At 39.2% G+C, this 22,618-nt stretch overlaps 1 protein-coding gene across 9 annotated transcripts in view; it reads left to right on the forward strand.

The window, feature by feature from the left end:
- The window catches only part of LOC124868191 (IQ motif and SEC7 domain-containing protein 1-like), a 147,866-nt gene that overhangs the window by 75,108 nt on the left and 50,140 nt on the right, over nucleotides 1–22,618 (forward strand). Inside the window, exon 1 of one of the 9 annotated variants that reach the window (XM_047365153.1) lies at nucleotides 8,083–8,829. The exons of 7 other annotated variants lie outside the window; for them this stretch is intronic. In XM_047365153.1, the coding sequence (XP_047221109.1) occupies nucleotides 8,753–8,829 (77 nt within the window). In that variant the 5' untranslated portion in view covers nucleotides 8,083–8,752. Of the gene's footprint in view, nucleotides 1–8,082; nucleotides 8,830–14,146; nucleotides 14,309–22,618 lie in introns of those variants that run through there. One more of the 9 variants, XM_047365170.1, reaches the window with a different exon arrangement.

The following is a 22,618-nucleotide window of genomic DNA, read 5'->3' on the forward strand; positions in this document are numbered from 1 at the left end:
CCGTTCTACATGGCGGCTTTAAGGCTAACGGCTAAACAGTTGTACTGTAGGATATGTGTGAGCTTGAATTCATTCACACTGTTCTGAAATGTTTTTGCAAGATTGCCCCATGTAAGAGCTGCATGGTGGCACAGCTGTTAGCACCGTTGCCTTACACCAAGAAGGTAATAAGTTTGAATCTGGGCCTGTGGTATTTCTGCACCGAGGCAGAACTCTGGACATGTCACCAGTTTATCATAGATGCAGATGCTGCATTAATCTATCAGCCAGAGATTGAAATTTGCCAGTTTTACCTTAATCGTCTCTGATAAGTGATCTGCAAGCTAAATGTTTAGAAATCTCTTTGTTACTTTCTCTGTATTTATTTAATATATCAAAACTAAAAACTCTCATGTTCAGTTTATAAATACACAAAACCAGCAGCATGTGCTTTCATGCACTTAACAACAATCAAGTAAAGATTAGATGCACATGTTTTGGTACATACATTTGGGATAATGGGGATAGCTGGATTCAAAACTACTGCTCTTTCAAAGAATCTGGAGAGCATTTTTCTCTTGTGCTATAGTTAGTGACTGAATTATGTTGGGTTTTTTTCTATCAGAATTGGTTGGTCTGTCGACAAGGAAACCTTGAAATATGAATCAGTCAGGAAAAGCCCAATCAATAGCTACAGAAAAACATACACACACAGGGCAGACAACCATGCAGGCAAATGTTGAACCTTTTCTTGTGCCATCAACAGCATCGCCATGCTGAGTGCATACAGTGGGATTTTGTCTATTACACAAGAGGAGGCATGACTGCATGGTCACTTGGTGAGGGTGACATTTCTACATTTCCATGATCATAATTTTCTTCTTATAATAACAGATTATTTTTGAACAATAAACGCAATGTGATTCTACCCATCTAGTGTTCACTGAATGATCCTGTTTGAATAAAAAAATTAATAAGGTATATGCAGCCTTGTGTGATAACGCAGTCGGGACAAATTCCCAAATCCATCAGACTCATTCCTCCGATCACACCACCAGCTCATTGGCTCCTTAGCTTTTAAAGCATGCAAGCTGCTACAGTCGACCACCAGGGGGTGAACTTTTCTAACACATTTTTCTACACTTTTTATCACAAAGGCATTAATATGAGCTCAGGCTCTTTAATGAACCTTGGTATAACTCCAGCATGCATTTTCTTCCACTTCTTTTAATGTAAAATGTTAAAATGTTAAAGAATTATTACCCAGTCAGAAATAATGCAACGTGTTTCCATCAGGTTCAAATTAGTTTCAGAGAATGAGAGGGACTTCTTTATGTCCTGTTTTTCTTTTCACTCTTTGTGTGCCTCTTCCTCCTATGCATTGGGAACCATTTTCCATTGATGTGTTTATTGACTACTCGAGTCTTGCCCAAAGTGAGCCATTGTGAAATCCACAGGGCAGACAACGGTGCCTTTGAGGGATGTGTGCTCTCTTTTCTCCCCAGCCTTAATATCAGCCTGGATCACTATACATCAGTGTAAAACGGCAATGCAGTGGGCACATTGTGAACAAGCCAGACTGATGGTTTTAGCCTTTTGATGTCTGAAACGGGGAGGATTTGTTTTGATCCCCCTGCAGTGCAGTGCATTGGGGATTTTAGACTTCCGAAAAAAATTGACAAATCATTGATATTTTCTGCATTTTTTACCCATATTGACCTACAGGGGTTGGACAATGAAACTGAAACACCTGTCATTTTAGTGTGGGAGGTTTCATGGGTAAATTGGACCAGCCTGGTAGCCAGTCTTCATTGATTGCACATTGCACCAGTAAGAGCAGAGTGTGAAGGTTCAATTAGCAGGGTAAGAGCACAGTTTTGCTCAAAATGTTGAAATGCACACAACATTATGGGTGACATACCAGAGTTCAAAAGAGGACAAATTGTTGGTGCACGTCTTGCTGGCGCATCTGTGACCAAGACAGCAAGTCTTTGTGATGTATCAAGAGCCACGGTATCCAGGGTAATGTCAGCATACCACCAAGAAGGATGAACCACATCCAACAGGATTAACTGTGGACGCAAGAGGAAGCTGTCTGAAAGGGATGTCTGGGTGATAACCCAGATTGTTTCCAAAAATCATAAAACCATGGCTGCCCAAATCACGGCAGAATTAAATGTGCACCTCAACTCTCCTGTTTCCACCAGAACTGTCCATCAGGAGCTCCACAGGGTCAATATACACGGCCAGGCTGCTATAGCCAAACCTTTGGTCACTCATGCCAATGCCAAACGTCGGTTTCAATGGTGTAAGGAGCGCAAATCTTGGGCTGTGGACAATGTGAAACATGTATTGTTCTCTGATGAGTCCACCTTTACTGTTTTCCCCACATCCAGGAGAGTTACGGTGTGGAGAAGCCCCAAAGAAGCGTACCACCCAGACTGTTGCATGCCCAGAGTGACGCATGGGGGTGGATCAGTGATGGTTTGGGCTGCCATATCATGGCATTCCCTTGGCCCAATACTTGTGCTACATGGGCGCATCACTGCCAAGGACTATCGAACCATTCTTGAGGACCATGTGCATCCAATGGTTCAAACATTGTATCCTGAAGGCGGTGCCGTGTATCAGGATGACAATGCACCAATACACACAGCAAGACTGGTGAAAGATTGGTTTGATGAACATGAAAGTGAAGTTGAACATCTCCCATGGCCTGCACAGTCACCAGATCTAAATATTATTGAGCCACTTTGGGGTGTTTTGGAGGAGCGAGTCAGGAAACGTTTTCCTCCACCAGTATCACGTAGTGACCTGGCCACTATCCTGCAAGAAGAATGGCTTAAAATCCCTCTGACCACTGTGCAGGACTTGTATATGTCATTCCCAAGATGAATTGACACTGTATTGGCCGCAAAAGGAGGCCCTACACCATACTAATAAATTATTGTGGTCTAAAACCAGATGTTTCAGTTTCATTCTCCAACCCCTGTAGAAAGGCAATCTAAAGCTCTTTGTCATACATTTAATGACAAACCTTCACTACAGTCTTTCCTGGCATTGTTTTCATTCATGTTTCATTTAAAATAATGGTTGATAAGTTTAATTCAGTTCAATTAAAAAAAAACCTTATTATTACCAAAAGGGAAATTAAATCTTGTTGTAGCTCATATTATGCAGGTTTCTTTAAAGAGTTGTTGTAGATGCTGATGGCTGTGGGCAGGAAGGATCTCCTGTAGCTGTCTGTTTTACAGCAGATCTGAAGAAGCCTCTGACTGTTGTTGTACAACAGTCTCATGAAGAGGATGCTCAGGGTTCTCCATAATGTTCTTCATTTTATGAAGGATTCTTCTTTGCACAATGATCTCCAGAGGTTCCAGAGGAGTCCCCAGAACAGAGCCAGCCTTTATCAGCTTGTTGAGCTTTTTTAAGTCCCTGGCTCTGATGCTGCTTCCCCAGCAGATGATGGTAGAAGAGATCACACTCTCTCTTCTGCCATCATCTGTCTGTTATCATAAGTCTGTTATCTTCTATAACAGACTGGGAGCTGCAGCTGCCAGTACAGTCTCTCTTTCACTATCACCGCAATTGTACAGGGTTAAAAGCATATACATTGAATTATGTTACTAATTCAAAATCCATATTTTTTAGATAAACAAAATAATGTGCATGGCCCATAATAAGAATTTTGAAAGCCGTGTTCATGAAGATAGGATGTGATTTATTAATTTTTTTATTGGACACACCACATCTAGACGCATGGCCTGCTAGAGGTGCGCCTCAGAATATCACAAACAGTAGGCGGTACCAAGGTTTGTCTGATACCAATCATTTAAAATTGCCTGGATTGGGACCCCAAATCTATATCTGTAAGATTCCTAATATCTATCTTTGAACTTTTAATCAAGTTTCTGCCATGTGTTATTTTCTTTACTTTAACCCAAAAGCACTGGTAGTTAGGTATTTTTTTTACAGCAACCCCTGGTCTTATGTCATGCGGTGTGGACTGCAGCTGGCAAAACTTGCCAGGTAGACTGGTGCAATGCTGGAAGTGGAAAAATGTCCATTTAAGAGGCAGCTTTCATCTCAAATTCATGCCTGCCATTTTGGACCACCAAAACAAAAACCAGTTGTGCTCTACACACGTTTGCTAATCTCTTTCAGCCAAAATAAAAAAAAATAGCTTTTCTTTTTATGCAATATGAATAAAAATATTCCTGCTCGGACTTTTGACTGACAGACTCTGCAGGGTTTAGAGATCCACTCACCTCACCAACATTTCATGAATTAGAAAGAAAGGAACTAAAAGGTTTCTACTTGAGTGACAGACATTTTTAGCTTTTGGACAGAGAAATTTAAAGCGCTCCCTCTTTTGTAAAGTGATTTTATTGTGTTCAATGCCTTTTGTATCCAGCACTATTGTCCTTTAAAAATATGATCCAGTAATATTCAACTAATAGTCTCGATTAGTTTCCAACAAATATAACATAGGTAAAATGGAGAATTATTTTAACATTTCCTATTTTTATCAGATCATCAGATAAGACGGCTGTAGCGGGTGAAAGCAAAGGATACTGTGTTTCCTGAGGACAAGGGAAAGTTTTAGTTGTGAGACCAAGAGTCCCATTATTGTTTCAGTTTTACAGAGTAAAAGATTCACAAATAGCTCACTGTGTTTTACAGAATCTGTTAACCCTGCTGAATAATTTACTCCAACTTTTACTGCCATTAGCATCTAATGGTGAGCACATCTTTCTATTTTCACAGTGAGTACAAAACATTCTATCTTGTCTGGCACAGTTTTTATTTTTCAACAGAGTACCTAAAATGCTTCCACACAAAACACTCAAAACTTTTATCTATATTATGTTGCTGTAGGATTGATTGTGGGTGCAACCTCTGGTAAGAAAGCACCACAAACAGCAGTGGCATTGTGTTGAAGATGCGTTTAAAAAGAAGTGATTGTTCTCATCAGTAGTATTGATCTGGTGCTAACAAGTAAAAGTGGCCAAAGTAGAGGTGAGCAAAATGGAAAACATTTCACATCGCGATTTCTGTGCAATAAAATCATGACTGATTTATCACAGCTTCCATACGTAAAAACACTGGTGTTAAAAAAAGCATTTAAGAGTATTTAATTCGAAGAAAATTTCTGAACAGATTTCTGTTAGCACGATTTTGCAAGCTTGTATCATTCTATTGGCTATCCTGTCGAGTATAAACAGACCCTGTTAGTACAGGAAATCAAAGCTAAGGTAACAAGTAAAACAGACAAACCAGACCACATTGAAGAGGGTAAAAATCAAGGTAAATGATTGCTTATATAGCAGCAGCCACTTGGTAGCTAGAGCCACCTCCTTTTGAATACAATGAGAACAAAAACATCTTCAAAAGTCTTCCTTGTGTATTTATAAAGTCCAAAATAAAGCCACATTTAATACTCTGTGATCTTCTGCTTACATATGGGACAGCATCTGTGATGCTGGGTTTTGATGAACAACAAAAAGTCAGTTATTCATGCAGTCATCACACAACATAGTTTTTAATTTAAATTTCATTAAAACTATTAATTTATTTTACTAAGTAGGGCTAGAACTGTTCTTCGAATGCTTCCAGTTCCTCAATTGCTAAAATTCATAGAGGCAAATGATTTTCTTCGAGGCTTTGTTAAATTCTGTTCAACCTTTCAGCGCACTGTGTTCCGGCTAGGTGGGTTTATGAGTTGCACAAGGGTCTCACGTCCGCTAACGATGAATGGATACCAAGTGCAGTTATGGAGAAAGACGTAAAAGGGTAAAAAAAAAGTGCAGAGAAAATGACAGGAAGTATCAAAAGTGTGGGGGTCACTTTAAACTTAACAGAAAAGAAAACATGAACATGAAACCATGATAGCACGTCCTCCATGCTGCTACACCAGAGCCGGAAACATCCGCTGCAGCTGTGGACCCCCGACTCCACGAGACTAAGTTATCCACAAAATGTAGATTTTTTTTTTTTTTTTTTTTACAGGAACTGAATTATTTGTCTACTGCATTTTCTTGTTCACGTATCTTTATTACTCATAAAATAAGCTCAAGTCGTTAAATGAAAAATCTGCCAATTTTTCATCAGATTACTCGATCAATCACCAGCACAATCGACAGAATATACGATTACTAAAATAATTGTTTGCTGCAGCAGTAATACTAATACTATACTGCTATCCTGGTAATCATTAAAACCAATAAAGGTTTCATCCGGACAACATAAGCTAGTTTATGAAGCTAAAGGAAAAGGAGTAAAAAAAAAAAAAACTGATGCACCTGTGCAAGACTCTAGAACAGCACTGCATAGAATGCGCTCTACACGAGCAACATGCTGGAGTCATTTTATGATATATTCAGAATTCATCAGTATATGACCTTCTGGTCTCTTCATTCCTGACCTCATTCTCCAACTACAACAGACAGTTGTCCTTCAAAAATATTCAAATGCACAAATAAGCGACTTTCAAAGCATAAAAAGCACCATATCAATTGAATTGAAATATAGTTTTATCTTCACAATGTTGCACCTATGTGACTGAAAGATCATCCTGGTCCCGCAAAACACATGCAGACTGCTATCTGTATATTTACTGGCAATGTCACCAGAAGATGAGATAAGATAAGATAGACTTTCTTACAGCAGCTCTTAGTAACACACAAGTAGGGTGCAGATAGATAGGAAAATGTGCAGTCAAAGAAGAACAAGGTAAATGTGCAAAAACAGGTATTAATAATAGAATAGAATAAAACAAAAATAAAATAAAATACTTAAGTACAATAAATAAATACCAAAGCCCAGTAATGTGTGGTAATAAGATGAAGGTGCAGCTAACTTTATATCATCTGATTTAAGGGGTTTTTATTAGTCAATTTAATACCACAGATTGTTTACAAGTAAAAATGCTTGTCACACAAACCTTATTCCTATAAACTGTCAGCCTGATGAGTTACTCATTTGCCAACTCTGTCAACCCAGCAGGGCAACTCAGAAATCCCTTGCTTTATATCATAATTAAAGATTAATGTCATTGAGCTTAAGGCACACACCTTCATATTGGGGCTCAAAATAATAGCTATACTTAATTCACCAGACAAAGTCATAGGCTGACAGCAATTAGATGGCACTTCCTGAGGCAGACTTCACTTTAACAAAATAAATCTTAGTTCTTTAATAACAGCAAGTGTCGTTGCATCCCTACTTTCAAGAGTGTATGTGGAGCACCCTGCCATAATCTGTAATATGCGTGACCGAGTTTTGCCAGGAGTTGTGTGGAAAGAGTCACGCAGCAGTCAATTTGTCAGACCCAACAGATCATACTAGCAATTACACTAACACATACACGTATTAATGCATGCTTGTCGTACTCTGGTATGCGTATTAGTGTGTGCTCATCTGTGTAGATCCATGCAATCCTCAGTGTTTGTGGACACTGAGAGTCGCTGAATATTGATGAGAGGCCCTCCATCCACGCCTGTTTCCCACGGCTGCTGGGTCACAGTGGCACTGCAGCATGGCACTGCATCCCAACCAAAGAGAGAAATGCACTTTGCTCGTATTCAAATAAAAAAACCGTTTAGCTAGAGAAGAGGGCAGTGAAGCAGTGCTAAATGCTGCAGCATTTTGAGTGTGTGTTTGATAAAGATGCACCCTGTTTAGGCTTGAAATGGTGGCTTCTAAGTGCCCAATGATTAAATTTGAAGTTTAATTGTGCATATAAATATTATTATTGTGCAAGACTGATCATTGAACTAGCATTTCACTGTAATTGTTGCATGACATTTTCTGTACTGGGAAATGATAAAAGAGTGAAGAATTAAAAGCCAATGTATTTAATCAAAGATTCTGCATGAACTCATGGGTTCTTACAACATTGCACCAGTCCCTCCTTGTTGGAAGACCAGCCAATTGCAGGCTGCTCGGCTTCCATTTGAAGCTCAGTAGTACGGTAGTGTTGCCCAGCAACGGGAGTCAGCACATATTTCGGAGGTCCTGTGTGGATGGCTGTAGCTGTAACAGGGAGAGGGAGACGGGAAGAGCAAGACGCGTAAAAGCAGGGGAAGGGGACAGGAATTGAGAGGAAATTTTCATGGTTTCAAGGTGCAGATGGTTTAAAGCTGAAGAAAGGGGAAAGAAACCCAGTTGGAAAGTTTGTTCTTGCAGTGGAGGAGATAGATCAGGACATTGTTTGGGATCCATAGTGAGCTGCTTCAAACTGAAATGAGGGAGTTTTGGAGAAGTCCTCGTTGTATTGGGCTTTCACACATTCCAGTACCCATGCCAGCTGGAGGGGCACCGAGCTTTGGCCTTAGCGTAATGTCTCAGAGGTTCCCGAGACGTGCGGAGAAATGTCCACAGAGGCAAACTGACTGACCTGGATAAGATTTAAAATAGAGCCAATGCAGCCGACGTACAGCTTATTTTGGGAGGAGGATCCCAGACATTAATACTGAGTCCAGATCAGTCCAGGAGGACTTCTGATCTGTTTTTTTTTTTACATTTTATTTGGCTCTTAAGACTGCAACCCTTCCAGCACTGATGTGGTTGTTCTGGGCGGGTTGAAATCTCTCCGTCTGTCATCCTGTGGCAGTGGTAAAGCTGGAGCTGGAGAGGAGGACGGAGCTGACGTCCTTGCTTGGGATTTTCTGCCTAATAAAAAAAATATGAGCAGCCTGCTGTGATTCTGCTTCGGGGATGCTTTGTAATATGGTTGGATACTCTTCTACCCTGTTGATTCTCTGACCTGAAGATGTGGAAATTCAAAGCATTTTGCCTAGATTATTGGCACGTGCTGTGCTTGCACCCACACAACAACTTTTACAAAAGGTATGTTTAAAAATGATTGCATCTGGCTATCGTATTTGCTTTGCATGCTCTCTTACATTTTTTGTAATCCTGTCAGTGTTTCCTTGTGCGCTAAAGTGCCTCCTACACTACATTACTTCAAACAAGGCGAAATAACTTTTTTTCTTCCCATGTGTTATAAAACCGAAAGCTGCATTAAGCAGACTGTCTTTATATCTGCCTCTTTAAGACCTCTATATGTTCACCTCTCAGCTCGTGGATAATCAGTTCCTCATTGTTGATTTTTTTCTTTGCAGCTTACATGAAATTTGCAGTTTATACATATTATTTGACATGCAAATCACATCATCATGCCATATTGATTTCTGTCTGTAAACATTAGCAGAAATGTTCACAATATGCACAGGTTTAGAATTATGTGTTTCTTTTTTTAGTGATACTCATCATTCATTTTTTATACCTTCTGAGTTTGTTGCCATGTGTACAATAATAAAGTATGGTGCTCCACATTCTGTACATATACTCTAGATTCTCAAACTGAGATGCATTTGATGTCATTTTGCACAATGACTTCATCTTCTAGTATGTGTAGAAGATGGAAAAAACCCAAAATTGGGTAACTGCATTGGTGAAAAATGTGGCTTTAACGTTTAACTACGGTCTCAATCTCAGATGGTTGAAACTGTTGCTTTTCTCTCAAACAAAATCATTTAAAACTCATTTTTATTTGTCCAATTTCTCTCTGCTACATTTAAGATGGCTCACTGTATATACTTGCTAAAATGTCCTGTGTGAGCTCCCCCATCATGCACATGTATGATGCACGGAGGCAAGCTGCAGTGCGAAATATGTTTCAAATTACATGCTTTCTGTCTGTATACTAATCTGCTCTCACATAGTTCAAACACAGTTTTTACTTCTAATGAATTAGCTTTCTGAAAACACAAGTATGTCCAGGATTTATTAATAATTCATCACCTTTAGCTTCCAGCCTGCAGGGAATCCCCCATCTGTAGATACAATATTGTGTTTCTCTGAATTTGAAATAATAGCGTTGCTGTTTATTTTAGCTCATGGATTTCTAGAGGTGTATTTTCTCCCATTCTGTGAATTGTTAATTGGATTTTGTTTACCACACAACCTTGTATCTTATTCTTGTCTGTTGACTGCAGGATGAGGATTAAAGGAGTTGCTCTACAAAAGCTTACGATTTATATCAAACGTAAAATTACAGGCCTTTATCATTAAACTGAGACCATTACATGGTCTACACCTTTCATCAACTGTGGGGTCCCAAAAGGGTCCATTCTCTGTCCAATTTTGTTTTCTCTCTAAATCCTCCCATTTGGTTTGAATAAAAAAAAAAACAGTTACACTGATGATTCCCAGATTTTTCATTTCTTCATAATGAACCCTGCAGCCCCCCAGAATACCTCCCTGGATTGTCAAAATGATTTGAAATCATGCACAACAATAACCATCATCAAGCATGGCACCAATATTTTTCCAACCAGAATAGTTTTACTTCAACAGTTAGTGTTGCTTTTGCGCTGATGTCATAGGCAAACATGGGAAAAAAACACAGGCTCTGTCAACTGTGCTGCTGCAATTTGTGCAGTTGTATTAAATCATATAAGATTTGGGCACAACGGTGGTGCAGGGGGGTGGAGCACGCAGCCCGTGTACAGGGGTTACAGTCTTCGACGCAGCCGTCACGGGTTCGAATCCCTGTCGTTGACCTTTGCTGCATGTCTTCCCCTCTCTAATTAATAATCAATTATTGTTAATGAGCAGAGCCATAATCATGTGTGTACATTGAAGATTCAGAGAAGTTGCACAAAATACTAGAAAAATAGGGGTTTCCTATTGTGAAATGCAGCAAAGATTAGATTTTTTTAACTTTTTGACACCGACTTTCATTAGTAATTAGCACAGTTAGCACCATTAGCATCGCTAACTGTGGTAGAATAATTAATTCCTTCCTTCATCTTTCATAGCTGACTGTCCTGTATACCTAAACTTTAGGTGATCTATTAAATCTAAAAAACAAACCTGTTGATATATTGGAAACATTTGTTTAAGTACTGTTTTGAGATTGTTATGAGTATTTGGTTTAATTGTGCAACAGCTTTTTGGCTGTCAGCTTAACGGTTACATTAGTGAAAATATGGCCTCCAGCAACACATTATCACGCTGTCTGGACTGATTGAACTTTTACTCCAGATGCGCCTAAACTCTGCAACAGCCTGCAATATTAGGTATGTAAGTACATAGTATATAAAATTTGTTGTTATGTAGCACCTTTCACAGATAAGAATCAAAAGGTGCTTCACAAAAAGCATGATCATCAAAACGAAAACGCCAGTTAAATAAAAAATCAATAAAAAGATGAAACACAAATAAAATCCTACATTAGGACATTGGCGATACTTAACATTTTCACTTATGTTATGACATGTTTTATACTATTTTTTACTATGTACTGCAGATCGGGACTTTTAACAACCTGCGAGCCGCATTCAGCCCTTTAGATGTTTTCAGCCTCTTTGAATTTTTAATCAAACCTGCATAAAGTGTTAACTCTGTGTGAATCCAAATATGTTGCTTTTATTTTGAAAAGCTGTTTTTTTTAGGAAGCGACATCATTTGTTTTTGTAGCACCCCTTCAATTGTTTATGTAAAATAATATAATTTCTCTTAAGTAAATACAGGTCCTTCTCAAAATATTAGCATATTGTGATAAAGTTAATTATTTTCCATAATGTCATGATGAAAATTTAACATTCATATATTTTAGATTCATTGCACACTAACTGAAATATTTCAGGTCTTTTATTGTCTTAATACGGATGATTGTGGCATACAGCTCATGAAAACCCAAAATTTCTATCTCACAAAATTAGCATATTTCATCCGACCAATAAAAGAAAAGTGTTTTTAATACAAAAAACGTCAACCTTCAAATAATCATGTACAGTTATGCACTCAATACTTGGTCGGGAATCCTTTTGCAGAAATGACTGCTTCAATGCGGCGTGGCATGGAGGCAATCAGCCTGTGGCACTGCTGAGGTCTTATGGAGGCCCAGGATGCTTCAATAGCGGCCTTTAGCTCATCCAGAGTGTTGGGTCTTGAGTCTCTCAACGTTCTCTTCACAATATCCCACAGATTCTCTATGGGGTTCAGGTCAGGAGAGTTGGCAGGCCAATTGAGCACAGTGATACCATGGTCAGTAAACCATTTACCAGTGGTTTTGGCACTGTGAGCAGGTGCCAGGTCGTGCTGAAAAATGAAATCTTCATCTCCATAAAGCTTTTCAGCAGATGGAAGCATGAAGTGCTCCAAAATCTCCTGATAGCTAGCTGCATTGACCCTGCCCTTGATAAAACACAGTGGACCAACACCAGCAGCTGACACGGCACCCCAGACCATCACTGACTGTGGGTACTTGACACTGGACTTCTGGCATTTTGGCATTTCCTTCTCCCCAGTCTTCCTCCAGACTCTGGCACCTTGATTTCCGAATGACATGCAGAATTTGCTTTCATCCGAAAAAAGTACTTTGGACCACTGAGCAACAGTCCAGTGCTGCTTCTCTGTAGCCCAGGTCTGGGGAATGCAGCACCTGTAGCCCATTTCCTGCACACGCCTGTGCACGGTGGCTCTGGATGTTTCTACTCCAGACTCAGTCCACTGCTTCCGCAGGTCCTCCAAGGTCTGGAATCGGCCCTTCTCCACAATCTTCCTCAGGGTCCGATCACCTCTTCTCGTTGTGCAGCGTTTTCTGCCACACTTTTTCCTTCCCACAGACTTCCCACTGAGGTGCCTTGATACAGCACTCTGGGAACAGCCTATTCGTTCAGAAATTTCTTTCTGTGTCTTACTCTCTTGCTTGAGGGTGTCAATAGTGGCCTTCTGGACAGCAGTCAGGTCGGCAGTCTTACCCATGATTGGGGCTTTGAGTGATGAACCAGGCTGGGAGTTTTAAAGGCCTCAGGAATCTTTTGCAGGTGTTTAGAGTTAACTAGTTGATTCAGATGATTAGGTTCATAGCTCGTTTAGAGACCCTTTTAATGATATGCTAATTTTGTGAGATAGGAATTTTGGGTTTTCATGAGCTGTATGCCAAAATCATCCGTATCAAGACAATAAAAGACCTGAAATATTTCAGTTAGTGTGCAATGAATCTAAAATATATGAATGTTAAATTTTCATCATGACATTATGGAAAATAATGAACTTCATCACAATATGCTAATATTTTGAGAAGGACCTGTATAAGGTTGCTGTGGCCAGTACAGGGGATCACACTTTGTTGCTCAGTTGGTAAAAATAATATTTACAGTTTGTAATTAAAGATTATTATAAATATATACTTTGAAAAATTGTGGTTTGGTCTATTTTATTGTTGTTCTATTTTACCTACATTCTCTTACTGTCTCATCTCATTTGCATATGCCTTGACTTTATATGCGTACAGCACACTAAAGTGTTGTATGTATGAAAGCTGCTGTTTTTAAACATACTTATAAAAAGTTTGACTTCAACTTGGAACACAACTGACCTCAGTCTATGACTCAGTGCTCTCTGGATTATTTGTTGTTTTTTCCACAGACTCTTAACAGATCATTTTGCGTCTAATTCTGCAGTAACCGGAATATTTTGGTCACTGGGTGTAACTCATTACATTTTGTTTGGCTTTAGTGTAGCATTTCTGTGTCCTAAGGCTGTGCTGTTTGAGCCAGGTTGTAGAAGTAACTGAAAACAGCCTTTCCCAGCTGCTGAACTGGGGTTCACCCTCCCACCCACATGGCTTACTGCTGAGAATGGAGTGATTGTTGGACCTAGGCCCAGGTATAAGCATACACATGGAGAGTAAAAGTTTATTGTGTTTTCTTTTGTTTTAACGTTTTTACCTTTAAAAAAGTGCACATGAATTCAGGGTCTCCCCATCACCGCTGGGAGATAAGCATCCTGGAAGCACCAGCTGAGTGAAAGATTGCATTGCACGGAACAATAGGGAAGGAGTGTCTGCAGAGGGGAGAAAGAGGACTGGTGTGTTGGTCAATGTGGGTGGAGAGCTTTTGTTAAGAAGAGGGATGATTTTTTTCCTCCTTCTTCTTCTTTACATACCAATCCTTTACCTTACTTGGTCATCAGACAGATTGCAAGAGCTGCAACTCTGAGCCCAACATAAACTGGGTCAGAGAGAGCTTCGGAAAGACACAGACAGAGCAACTTTTAGCAGTGAAAGAATGAATCTCACTGTGGCTTCGTCTATGGAAAGTGAAGCCTGTAGGGTGTAATTTGTGGTTGAGGAAGCAGTTAGCGCAGACTCTTTCTTCTTCTGCTGCTTTTAGCGAGCAGTTGCTGCAGTTTAAGACTTTTTTTTCTGAAACCTGCTCTCGGTGTCATCCATGTGTTTTTCTGCTGCCCGCCCTGATGTCATCATTATATGAAACAAGATGTGGAAGTACTGCATTGCCAGTCGAACTATAAGGTAGGAGAGCCTATGTTGAAGAAGAGTGTGAATGGTAGTGGCCTGCGGTCGGAGTGCTGGTTGTTTTTCGAACTCACCACAGCAGTTGGTGCAGATATTTCTGATCAAGTAACATTCCTGTCCATATGCTCACAAGCTTTGTGGTTTCCTCTCAAAAACCATTGGAAATATATTATCAGCCAGCTAAAAAAGGCAGGGAGGAAACGGTAAAGACATGTTCAAGGTCTTTCCTGGTACTTTTCTCTGTCAAGGACGTGTCTTTGACTGTAAAGATTTGAAAAATCATCTGGCTTTTCTTTCCTTGTCATCCTTAAGCCTTATTACAGTTTTCTTTGTCTTGACATAGAGGACTACATCCAAGACGCTCTCTGACATAAAATCTTTTAATTTCTTACTAAATCCAGATTATTCTGCCATTAATTGACCTGTTCCTTTTATCACTTAAAATTAGCCTTTTTATTTGAATCCATGTTCAAAATTGAACCAAGACATAAAGATGTAGCTTCAAATGATATTAATTTGTTTGGGAAAAGTTTTTTCCCAAAAGTAACTGTAAGCATTTCTCTTCAGCTTGAATGCAGTGATCTATTATAACTGATGAATAAAGGACACATGCAGGGCGGTTCCTAATTCTGATATGTGTAATAATTAACTAACTATGAGATCACTCCAAAATGTATATAATGAAGCAAATGTAAAGAATCAACCCTGTCAGACTAAAATATCAACATGTCTTTCACACTGAGCCCTTTACAGATTCTCAGTTTTAACGTCACGACAGCAACAAGCGTTTAATGAAAAGATGCAAATGCATCACGGTTAATGGTTCAATCTCCAAACTAATTACAAATAGGCTTGTAGCAATTAATTAAACATTTAATCACAATTGTTTCAGACAATAAAGCTAATGTCAACATAATCTTCCTAATCATGTTATTTTATCTGGGTTTAAAACAATTCGCAGACGCAGTTCTGGTTTCAAATCTGAACCCGTGTGGAGTTTGCGTGTTCTCCATGTTCATGCCTGTGTTTTCTCCAGGTACTCCGGTCGCTTCCACCCGTATAATGAATGTAATGACATATGAATCTTTGCATGCATGATTTTCTGTCTTGTGTGTCTCTTTTACAATGATAAATGTTTTTGCAGTTGGGATTGCTGCTTGTGAAAATTCTCAGTGACCCAAGAAAACACAAAAATCCCCTATAAACAGAGGACACAAAAAGCATACTGTTAACAGTGCATTCAGAAAGAATTACAGTTAGTCTGGTTTGGTCCTAAAATGATGCTGCTGTCTTTGAGGTAAGTGAGTGTTTTGCTTGTGCTGTAAATACTGTGTAATAGTAGTGTGTGCAATATTATAATTACAAAGGACTGTATGGATGGAGTATTTGGTAGGATTTTAGTTTTCAACTTTTACATGGTTACACTCTGAATCTATTATGGGTTAATTATTCAACCCAGTTGAATGTACTCTAACTTCCCTTTATGTTCCCACCATCTCTATTTCTTTAGTGACCGGGATGCTAGATCTTCTGCATTGTTGTGAAGATTGTGTGTAATGCTAAAGAAAGAAATGTGTCTTGTAAATAAGGGGTAATCATAATCAATATAATTGCAATATTCAGAAACCGTATTGCAGTTTATTATTTTCTTGAACTCGTGGCGGGCTAATATTTAATGAGGAGTTTGATTCTATCTGAATGTTTTCACTTTAGTGCATGCAATAAGATGACTTTGATATTATTTGTATTAATAATGAAAGGAAACAAAAAATATCTTTGAGTTCCTTCCATCCTCACGTCCATCAGCCTGTATATCTGAGAGAGATCTGGTCATGGAGGTAACAGGTCCAGAAAAAATGGAGGTTGTGTTCAACTCTGACATCCCTTGCCCTTTGAACCTTACCCAACGTGTTCTGGAGGTACTCAGACAACTCTAACCCTAACCCAGTAGCCATCTTGTTCAGATGTCATAACCACCTCAGCCCTGATGCAGAGAAAAACCGACTCTGTTCTGTGCTTTTCCCTGATGATTGGGATCATCACCCTATCTGTAACTCTGAGTCCAGCCACCTCCCACATAGACAGGTACATTTAGCTGCTTGAATCTGTGATCTCGATCCTTCAGTCATTATTCATATTATTGTACTCTATGGTTGTTGGAATGCAGACAGACTAGTAAGTAGAAAGGCTTCGATTTTTGGCTCAGCTCTTCCTTCATCATGATAGACTGGATCAATCCATCTATGCATATACTGCTCCATCCTACAACCCCTCATGAACAAGGCACATGCCAAGATAATGGAACTCCTCCACTTGAGGCAGGGATTGACCTTTGACCTGGATGGAAAAGGCCACCCTTTTCTGGTTGAGAAAAGCGTGGTCTTAGATTTAGAGGAACTGCCTCTCATTTGTCTTTTTCTTGTAAGATTTGACAAGAGCATAGAGTAAAAAGGGCTTTTATTACAGTGTCAGCTGACAGAAGTCTATTTATTCTTCTTTAAAATAGGAACTGTTGCCAAATGGGAAGTTTATTTTTTGTTTGGCTTCCTGACATCTTCAACTTTGTTGTGGCTGATGGACACCTGGCATGGGGCATGGGTCTGGAGGAGTTACTGGTTAGATGATCCAAACTTGCTGCTAGCTATGGACTATAAAACTGCATTAAAAGTAGAGAACGTTTTTAATGTCTGGTGTATAATTACATTTGTGTACTCTTGATATATCAGATACCGCTGAAACTGAGTTTGGTTTCCATAAACAGTTATGGCAAGGTTGGAAGAATAAGCACTATCTGAATGCCGACAGAGCCAGTGATGGCTGATGGGGAGTGGAAATATCTTCCTGTTAGGTGGCTGAGATATTATAATAACAGGGCAATGCACAAGGATGCATGAATACATCATGAAACCTTTAGCTGTGACACTTTAGACATGAGGGAACATTTGATCTGGGTGCTTCAGTCGGCTCAGTGACAAACACGAGCCAGTGTTATGTTTCAAGAGCGCAATGACTAGAACATTACTTATTCAACGGTGCCTGCCCGTCCCGCTGTGGATATCCAAGAAACTGAGCAGCAGAAACAAAACTCTGACAAGAACTGGGATCTTAAAACAGCTCCTGGAAGACTAACACGCTATGTGAAAGGTAAAGGAAACTTAGCTGTGTTTGACTTGATTAAAAATAGACCAGACTCTGACCTTGTGTTAGTTTCTTTGCTTTAGTTTGCTGGCTTTAAAACAATCATTTTTTGGGTGAGGTTCGAGACGAACTGGTCGTAATGGAAATGTACTAACCTGCCAAGTTGCAGTTCCACTGTGAGAGAAGAGAAGGAAAAAAAGCCTCCGAGGTGGAAAAGCTGAGACGTGTCTCGGATGGAGGCCGTGTTCAGCTCTGAAATCTTACCTTGGTGTTGATCAGATTCCAGTTAGTCATAACAGAAAAGTTGACCAGTTATAAGACTTACCTTTTGCTGGTAAACTTAAACTTGGAGCCAAACTTAGAAACATTTATGCATAAATCCATACTTCACCCTGGGTGTGGGCATTTATAGATTAATCAGCAAAGTTCCATTTACTTGTTGTAAAATATAGTTTTTTTTGCTCATGCTTCAGCTAGGAGTGGGTAATATACTTTACATTTACCACAATATTTTGTGGTATTTACTGTGATACTGTGATAAACGTGACAAAGTATTTACTGCTTCTTAGCAGACTTTTTTAGGCAACTGTCAAGAGTGCCACAAACATAAATAAAACCTTTAAAACCGGTTTCTTCAGGACACCAGTTACATAAAGAAATGTGATTTTTATCACTAAACTGCAGACAATAACTGTATTTAATCATATTTTCAAATTGATTGATATTTATTGCTGCTCTCATCGAACCAACAGTAGAGAAAATATCAGAAGGAATAATCCCAACACTAATGTCATCATTGATTGGAATGTATCGGTTTTTTTTTATAAATTAAAATTCTTATCATGATAAGAAATGTTTCATGATAATGATAAACAGTATGATAAACATCAATAAAAAAATGTGTTTTCATTTTTTTGATCTAACTTTGACTAACAATGGGAAACACAACAATTCATCAGTGAGTGATCTGATGTACCCATGTAAATGGCAATGAACTTTATTCTATTCCAATCTATTTTATTCTATTCCAGCTCAGGTTTTTGTAAAGCGTTAAGCTACCGACACCAATTTTAGCTAATTATGCTTTCCCTTTAGATCGATATTATGAGAAGATATAAGAACAGCTTTCAAATACTTTTTTTAGCTTTCATGGCAAGAGCAACCATTATTTATAGTTAGAGAAGGGACGAAGCTACCCATCACTCAAATTTCAAAGCAAAGACAACATGCCATAGATGCTATATTATCAGTTAGATCGCTTTTGCAAGGCTAGCATTACTAAAACAGCAGTCTCTGTGTGTATTATATTTAGGATTAGGACCTTTACCTGAACTCTGTAATTTCCAAAACGCTGCCAACATTTCCCTTTAGTTCTATGACAGGCGGAGGATGAAATACTGCAGCCTTGCTGTTCTCTGCTAAAGCCTCACTCTCTCTTGCCTTTCGGCAGACTGAAAGAACCCCATACATGTCCCAACATGTTGTAGAAATGATTTTCCTTGTAAATGGCTTTTTAAGATCTGTGCTTTATCGGAGTTTCTTTTCAAAACCCTACTAATACAAACAATTGCCATGGTAAGAATCTTCTTCACTCAGCAACAACATCCACACCAAGGAGTGTTGTTATCATTCCGACGTGGGAGTGGTTACATATGGTGCTTTTCCCTAACAGAAAAAAGATTAGATTTTTCATCATTTTTGGTCACAGGTCAGGGCCAGTCAAGCTGGAAATTGACCGATTTCAGTTAGCATTAAATTTCTATAACTCATGTTATTTGTCAGTTTTACCAGATACCTGTGTGCAGCCCTTTTTGTGATCTATGCTTAAGTTGCAGTCTGTGTCTACATATTACTGAATAATTTATATGGATGTCTTTCCCGGAGGGACACAGGCGTGTAAGATATATTAATCTTCCTTTTTTTATTTTATTAATTAAATATATAGTATATAGTTTGTAGCCTTTAGCACATATAATGTTTTTGTAAGTGTGATGCATGAGAATATACTACATCCCTCACTGTCTCCTCATCTTTCATGACTGTAAGGCTAAATCATGGGAGAATGTATTTGAGAATGCTACATCTGGTGCATGCTTAAGCTCTAAAGCTTTTGAAATGCTAATCATCTGAGGAGGCTTGTTTGTTTACTTTACTTTAATGCACAAGAACGCCACCCTCTCAACACCACAAATTTTCATTTCATGTTCAGGTTTTTTTTTTTCTCTTCATCGAGATTTCTGATCAGAAAAATGCACATGAATAGAAATAATTCATTTGGAAATATTGACATCTTTCTGTTTGGTCCCCCAATGTTGTTGTTTTTTGTAGACATGCTTTGTGATTAAAGAAGAGCAAAAAGATTCTTCGTCTCTTCTCTGCTCTGCTCCTTTTGATCAGTGGACTGTGACAGTTCAGAAACACAAGCACCGTCTCTTTCTGAAAGCTTTTTATTTATTTTTTTTGCTGTTATTTCACTTTTGATGACATATCCTTTTTGCATCTTTCCTGTGCCTGCTTGGAGAATAATGAGGCTGGTTGCTGCATTAACTTATGTAATGGCGAGCAAGAAGAGGGCTGAGATGGGGGGGTGAAAGAGGAGAGGGGAGAAGAGAAGAATGATGAGCTCATGCTGCTGCACTGCAGCTTTTATAGACACTCTGCTCCTTTTGGCCACATGCCATACGTTACTATGCATATTGAGGTGCATTAATGCAATCTCCATATATGTGCACTAATTATTTGGTTGATCAAATGTGGGAATGTGGTTAATCCAAAATTTTTCTTGCTGGATTTGCAGGCAGATTGTCCATTTAGTCTCTGTGTTTAATATTTCTAAAAGGCTTTAAACATATTATATTTGATGCTGTCTTTTACCTGCATCACTGATATTACAGAGAGTTGATGGTCATCTATGATCGAACTGAGCCAGCACAGCTTGGCAATAGCTTTTAGTTCACCAACTCTTTTTCTGTGACAAATCAACCCCTCATTAACTGGGACAGGTTTTGATTTACATCAGAAATGTGCAAAGAGAAGCAAGGTCATTTGATTGGTGTCTGTAATAATGGCCTAAGATCTATAACACTTTGTTTTCTGACCTTTTTTCTATTAAACAGAGTGTTCCTTCATTGGGCCTTTCAGTTGCATCTCAACCTGGAATGGAGAACAAATGAATAAAAAATTGTGCACCAATGAGCATTACAAAATCATAGTTTACAATTATCTGCACCACTGTATGCCTTGTTAAACCCCTTGAGGTTTGTCACATTTGGTCATGTTACAACCAAAAACCTTTCTGTAATAACTAAAAACCTTTCTGTAATAACCAAAAACCTTTCTGTAATAAAGCAACATAATTTAGTGCATAATTGTGGATTGGAAGGAGAAGGATACTTGATTTTCATTTTTTTTAAGAATAACAATCTGAAAAGTGTGACTTGCTGTTACATTCAGTTTAGGTGGACAGACATTTCTTGGAGGGTTTGTGATTCTACCAGCCTCTAGATTTTTAGATGATGGATTGAACAATTTGGGATTTTGTTTCAAAACCTCACTCTGCTTTAAACGTGTAAACTTTATCCAAGACCTGCCTATTGTGTGTTCCCTGGTCTTCATGATGCTGTTTCTTCACTAATGTTCTCTAACAAAAATGTGAATACACTGCCTTTTAAAAGTATTCACCTTGAACTATTAACTAATTAGGTGACTTCTGTAGGCAATTGTTTGCACTGGATTTTTTTAAGGTTATCGGAGTACAAGGTACTGAATATACAGGGGTTGGACAATGAAACTGAAACACCTGGTTTTAGACCACAATAATTTATTAGTATGGTGTAGGGCCTCCTTTTACGGCCAATACAGCGTCAATTTGTCTTGGGAATGACATATACAAGTCCTGCGCAGTAGTCAGAGGGATTTTAAGTCATTCTTCTTGCAGGATAGTGGCCAGGTCACTACGTGATACTGGTGGAGGAAAACGTTTCCTGACTCGCTCCTCCAAAACAACCCAAAGTGGCTCAATAATATTTAGATCTGGTGACTGTGCAGGCCATGGGAGATGTTCAACTTCACTTTCATGTTCATCAAACCAATCTTTCACCAGTCTTGCTGTGTGTATTGGTGCATTGTCATCCTGATACATGGCACCACCTTCAGGATACAATGTTTGAACCATTGGATGCACATGGTCCTCAAGAATGGTTCGGTAGTCCTTGGCAGTGACACGTCCATCTAGCACAAGTATTGGGCCAAGGGAATGCCATGATATGGCAGCCCAAACCATCACTGATCCACCCCCATGCTTCATTCTGGGCATGCAACAGTCTGGGTGGTACGCTTCTTTGGGGCTTCTCCACACCGTAACTCTCCTGGATGTGGGGAAAACAGAAAAGGTGGACTCATCAGAGAACATTACATGTTTCACATTGTCCACAGCCCAAGATTTGCGCTCCTTACACCATTGAAACCGACATTTGGCATTGGCATGAGTGACCAGAGGTTTGGCTATAGCAGCCCGGCAGTGTATATTGACCCTGTGGAGCTCCTGATGGACAGTTCTGGTGGAAACAGGAGAGTTGAGGTGCACATTTAATTCTGCCGTGATTTGGGCAGCCGTGGTTTTATGTTTTTTGGATACAATCCGGGTTAGCTCCCGAACTTCCCTTTCAGACAGCTTCCTCTTGCGTCCACAGTTAATCCTGTTGGATGTGGTTCGTCCTTCTTCAGAATCAGAATCAGAAAAGCTTTATTGCCAAGTACGTTTTTGGACATACAAGGAATTTGTTTTGGCGTAGTCGGTGCAATACAATACAAATTAAACAGTATAAATATATCTACAATATAATATAAATATATGTGCACAGTTTTAAGTGAGTGAGAGTAAGTATAGAGCAGTCTTGGTGGTATACTGACATTATCCTGGATACCGTGGGTCTTGATACATCACAAAGACTTACTGTCTTGGTCACAGATATGCCAGCAAGACGTGCACCAACAGTTTGTCCTCTTTTGAACTCTGGTATGTCACCCGTAATGTTTTGTGCATTTCAATATTTTGAGCAAAACTGTGCTCTTACCCTGCTAATTGAACCTTCACACTCTGCTCTTACTGGTGCAATGTGCAAGCAATGAAGACTGGCTAACAGGCTGGTCCAATTTAGCAATGAAACG

The sequence above is a fragment of the Girardinichthys multiradiatus genome, chromosome 1, assembly GCF_021462225.1.
Source record: "Girardinichthys multiradiatus isolate DD_20200921_A chromosome 1, DD_fGirMul_XY1, whole genome shotgun sequence".
NCBI classification, from domain to species: domain Eukaryota; kingdom Metazoa; phylum Chordata; class Actinopteri; order Cyprinodontiformes; family Goodeidae; genus Girardinichthys; species Girardinichthys multiradiatus.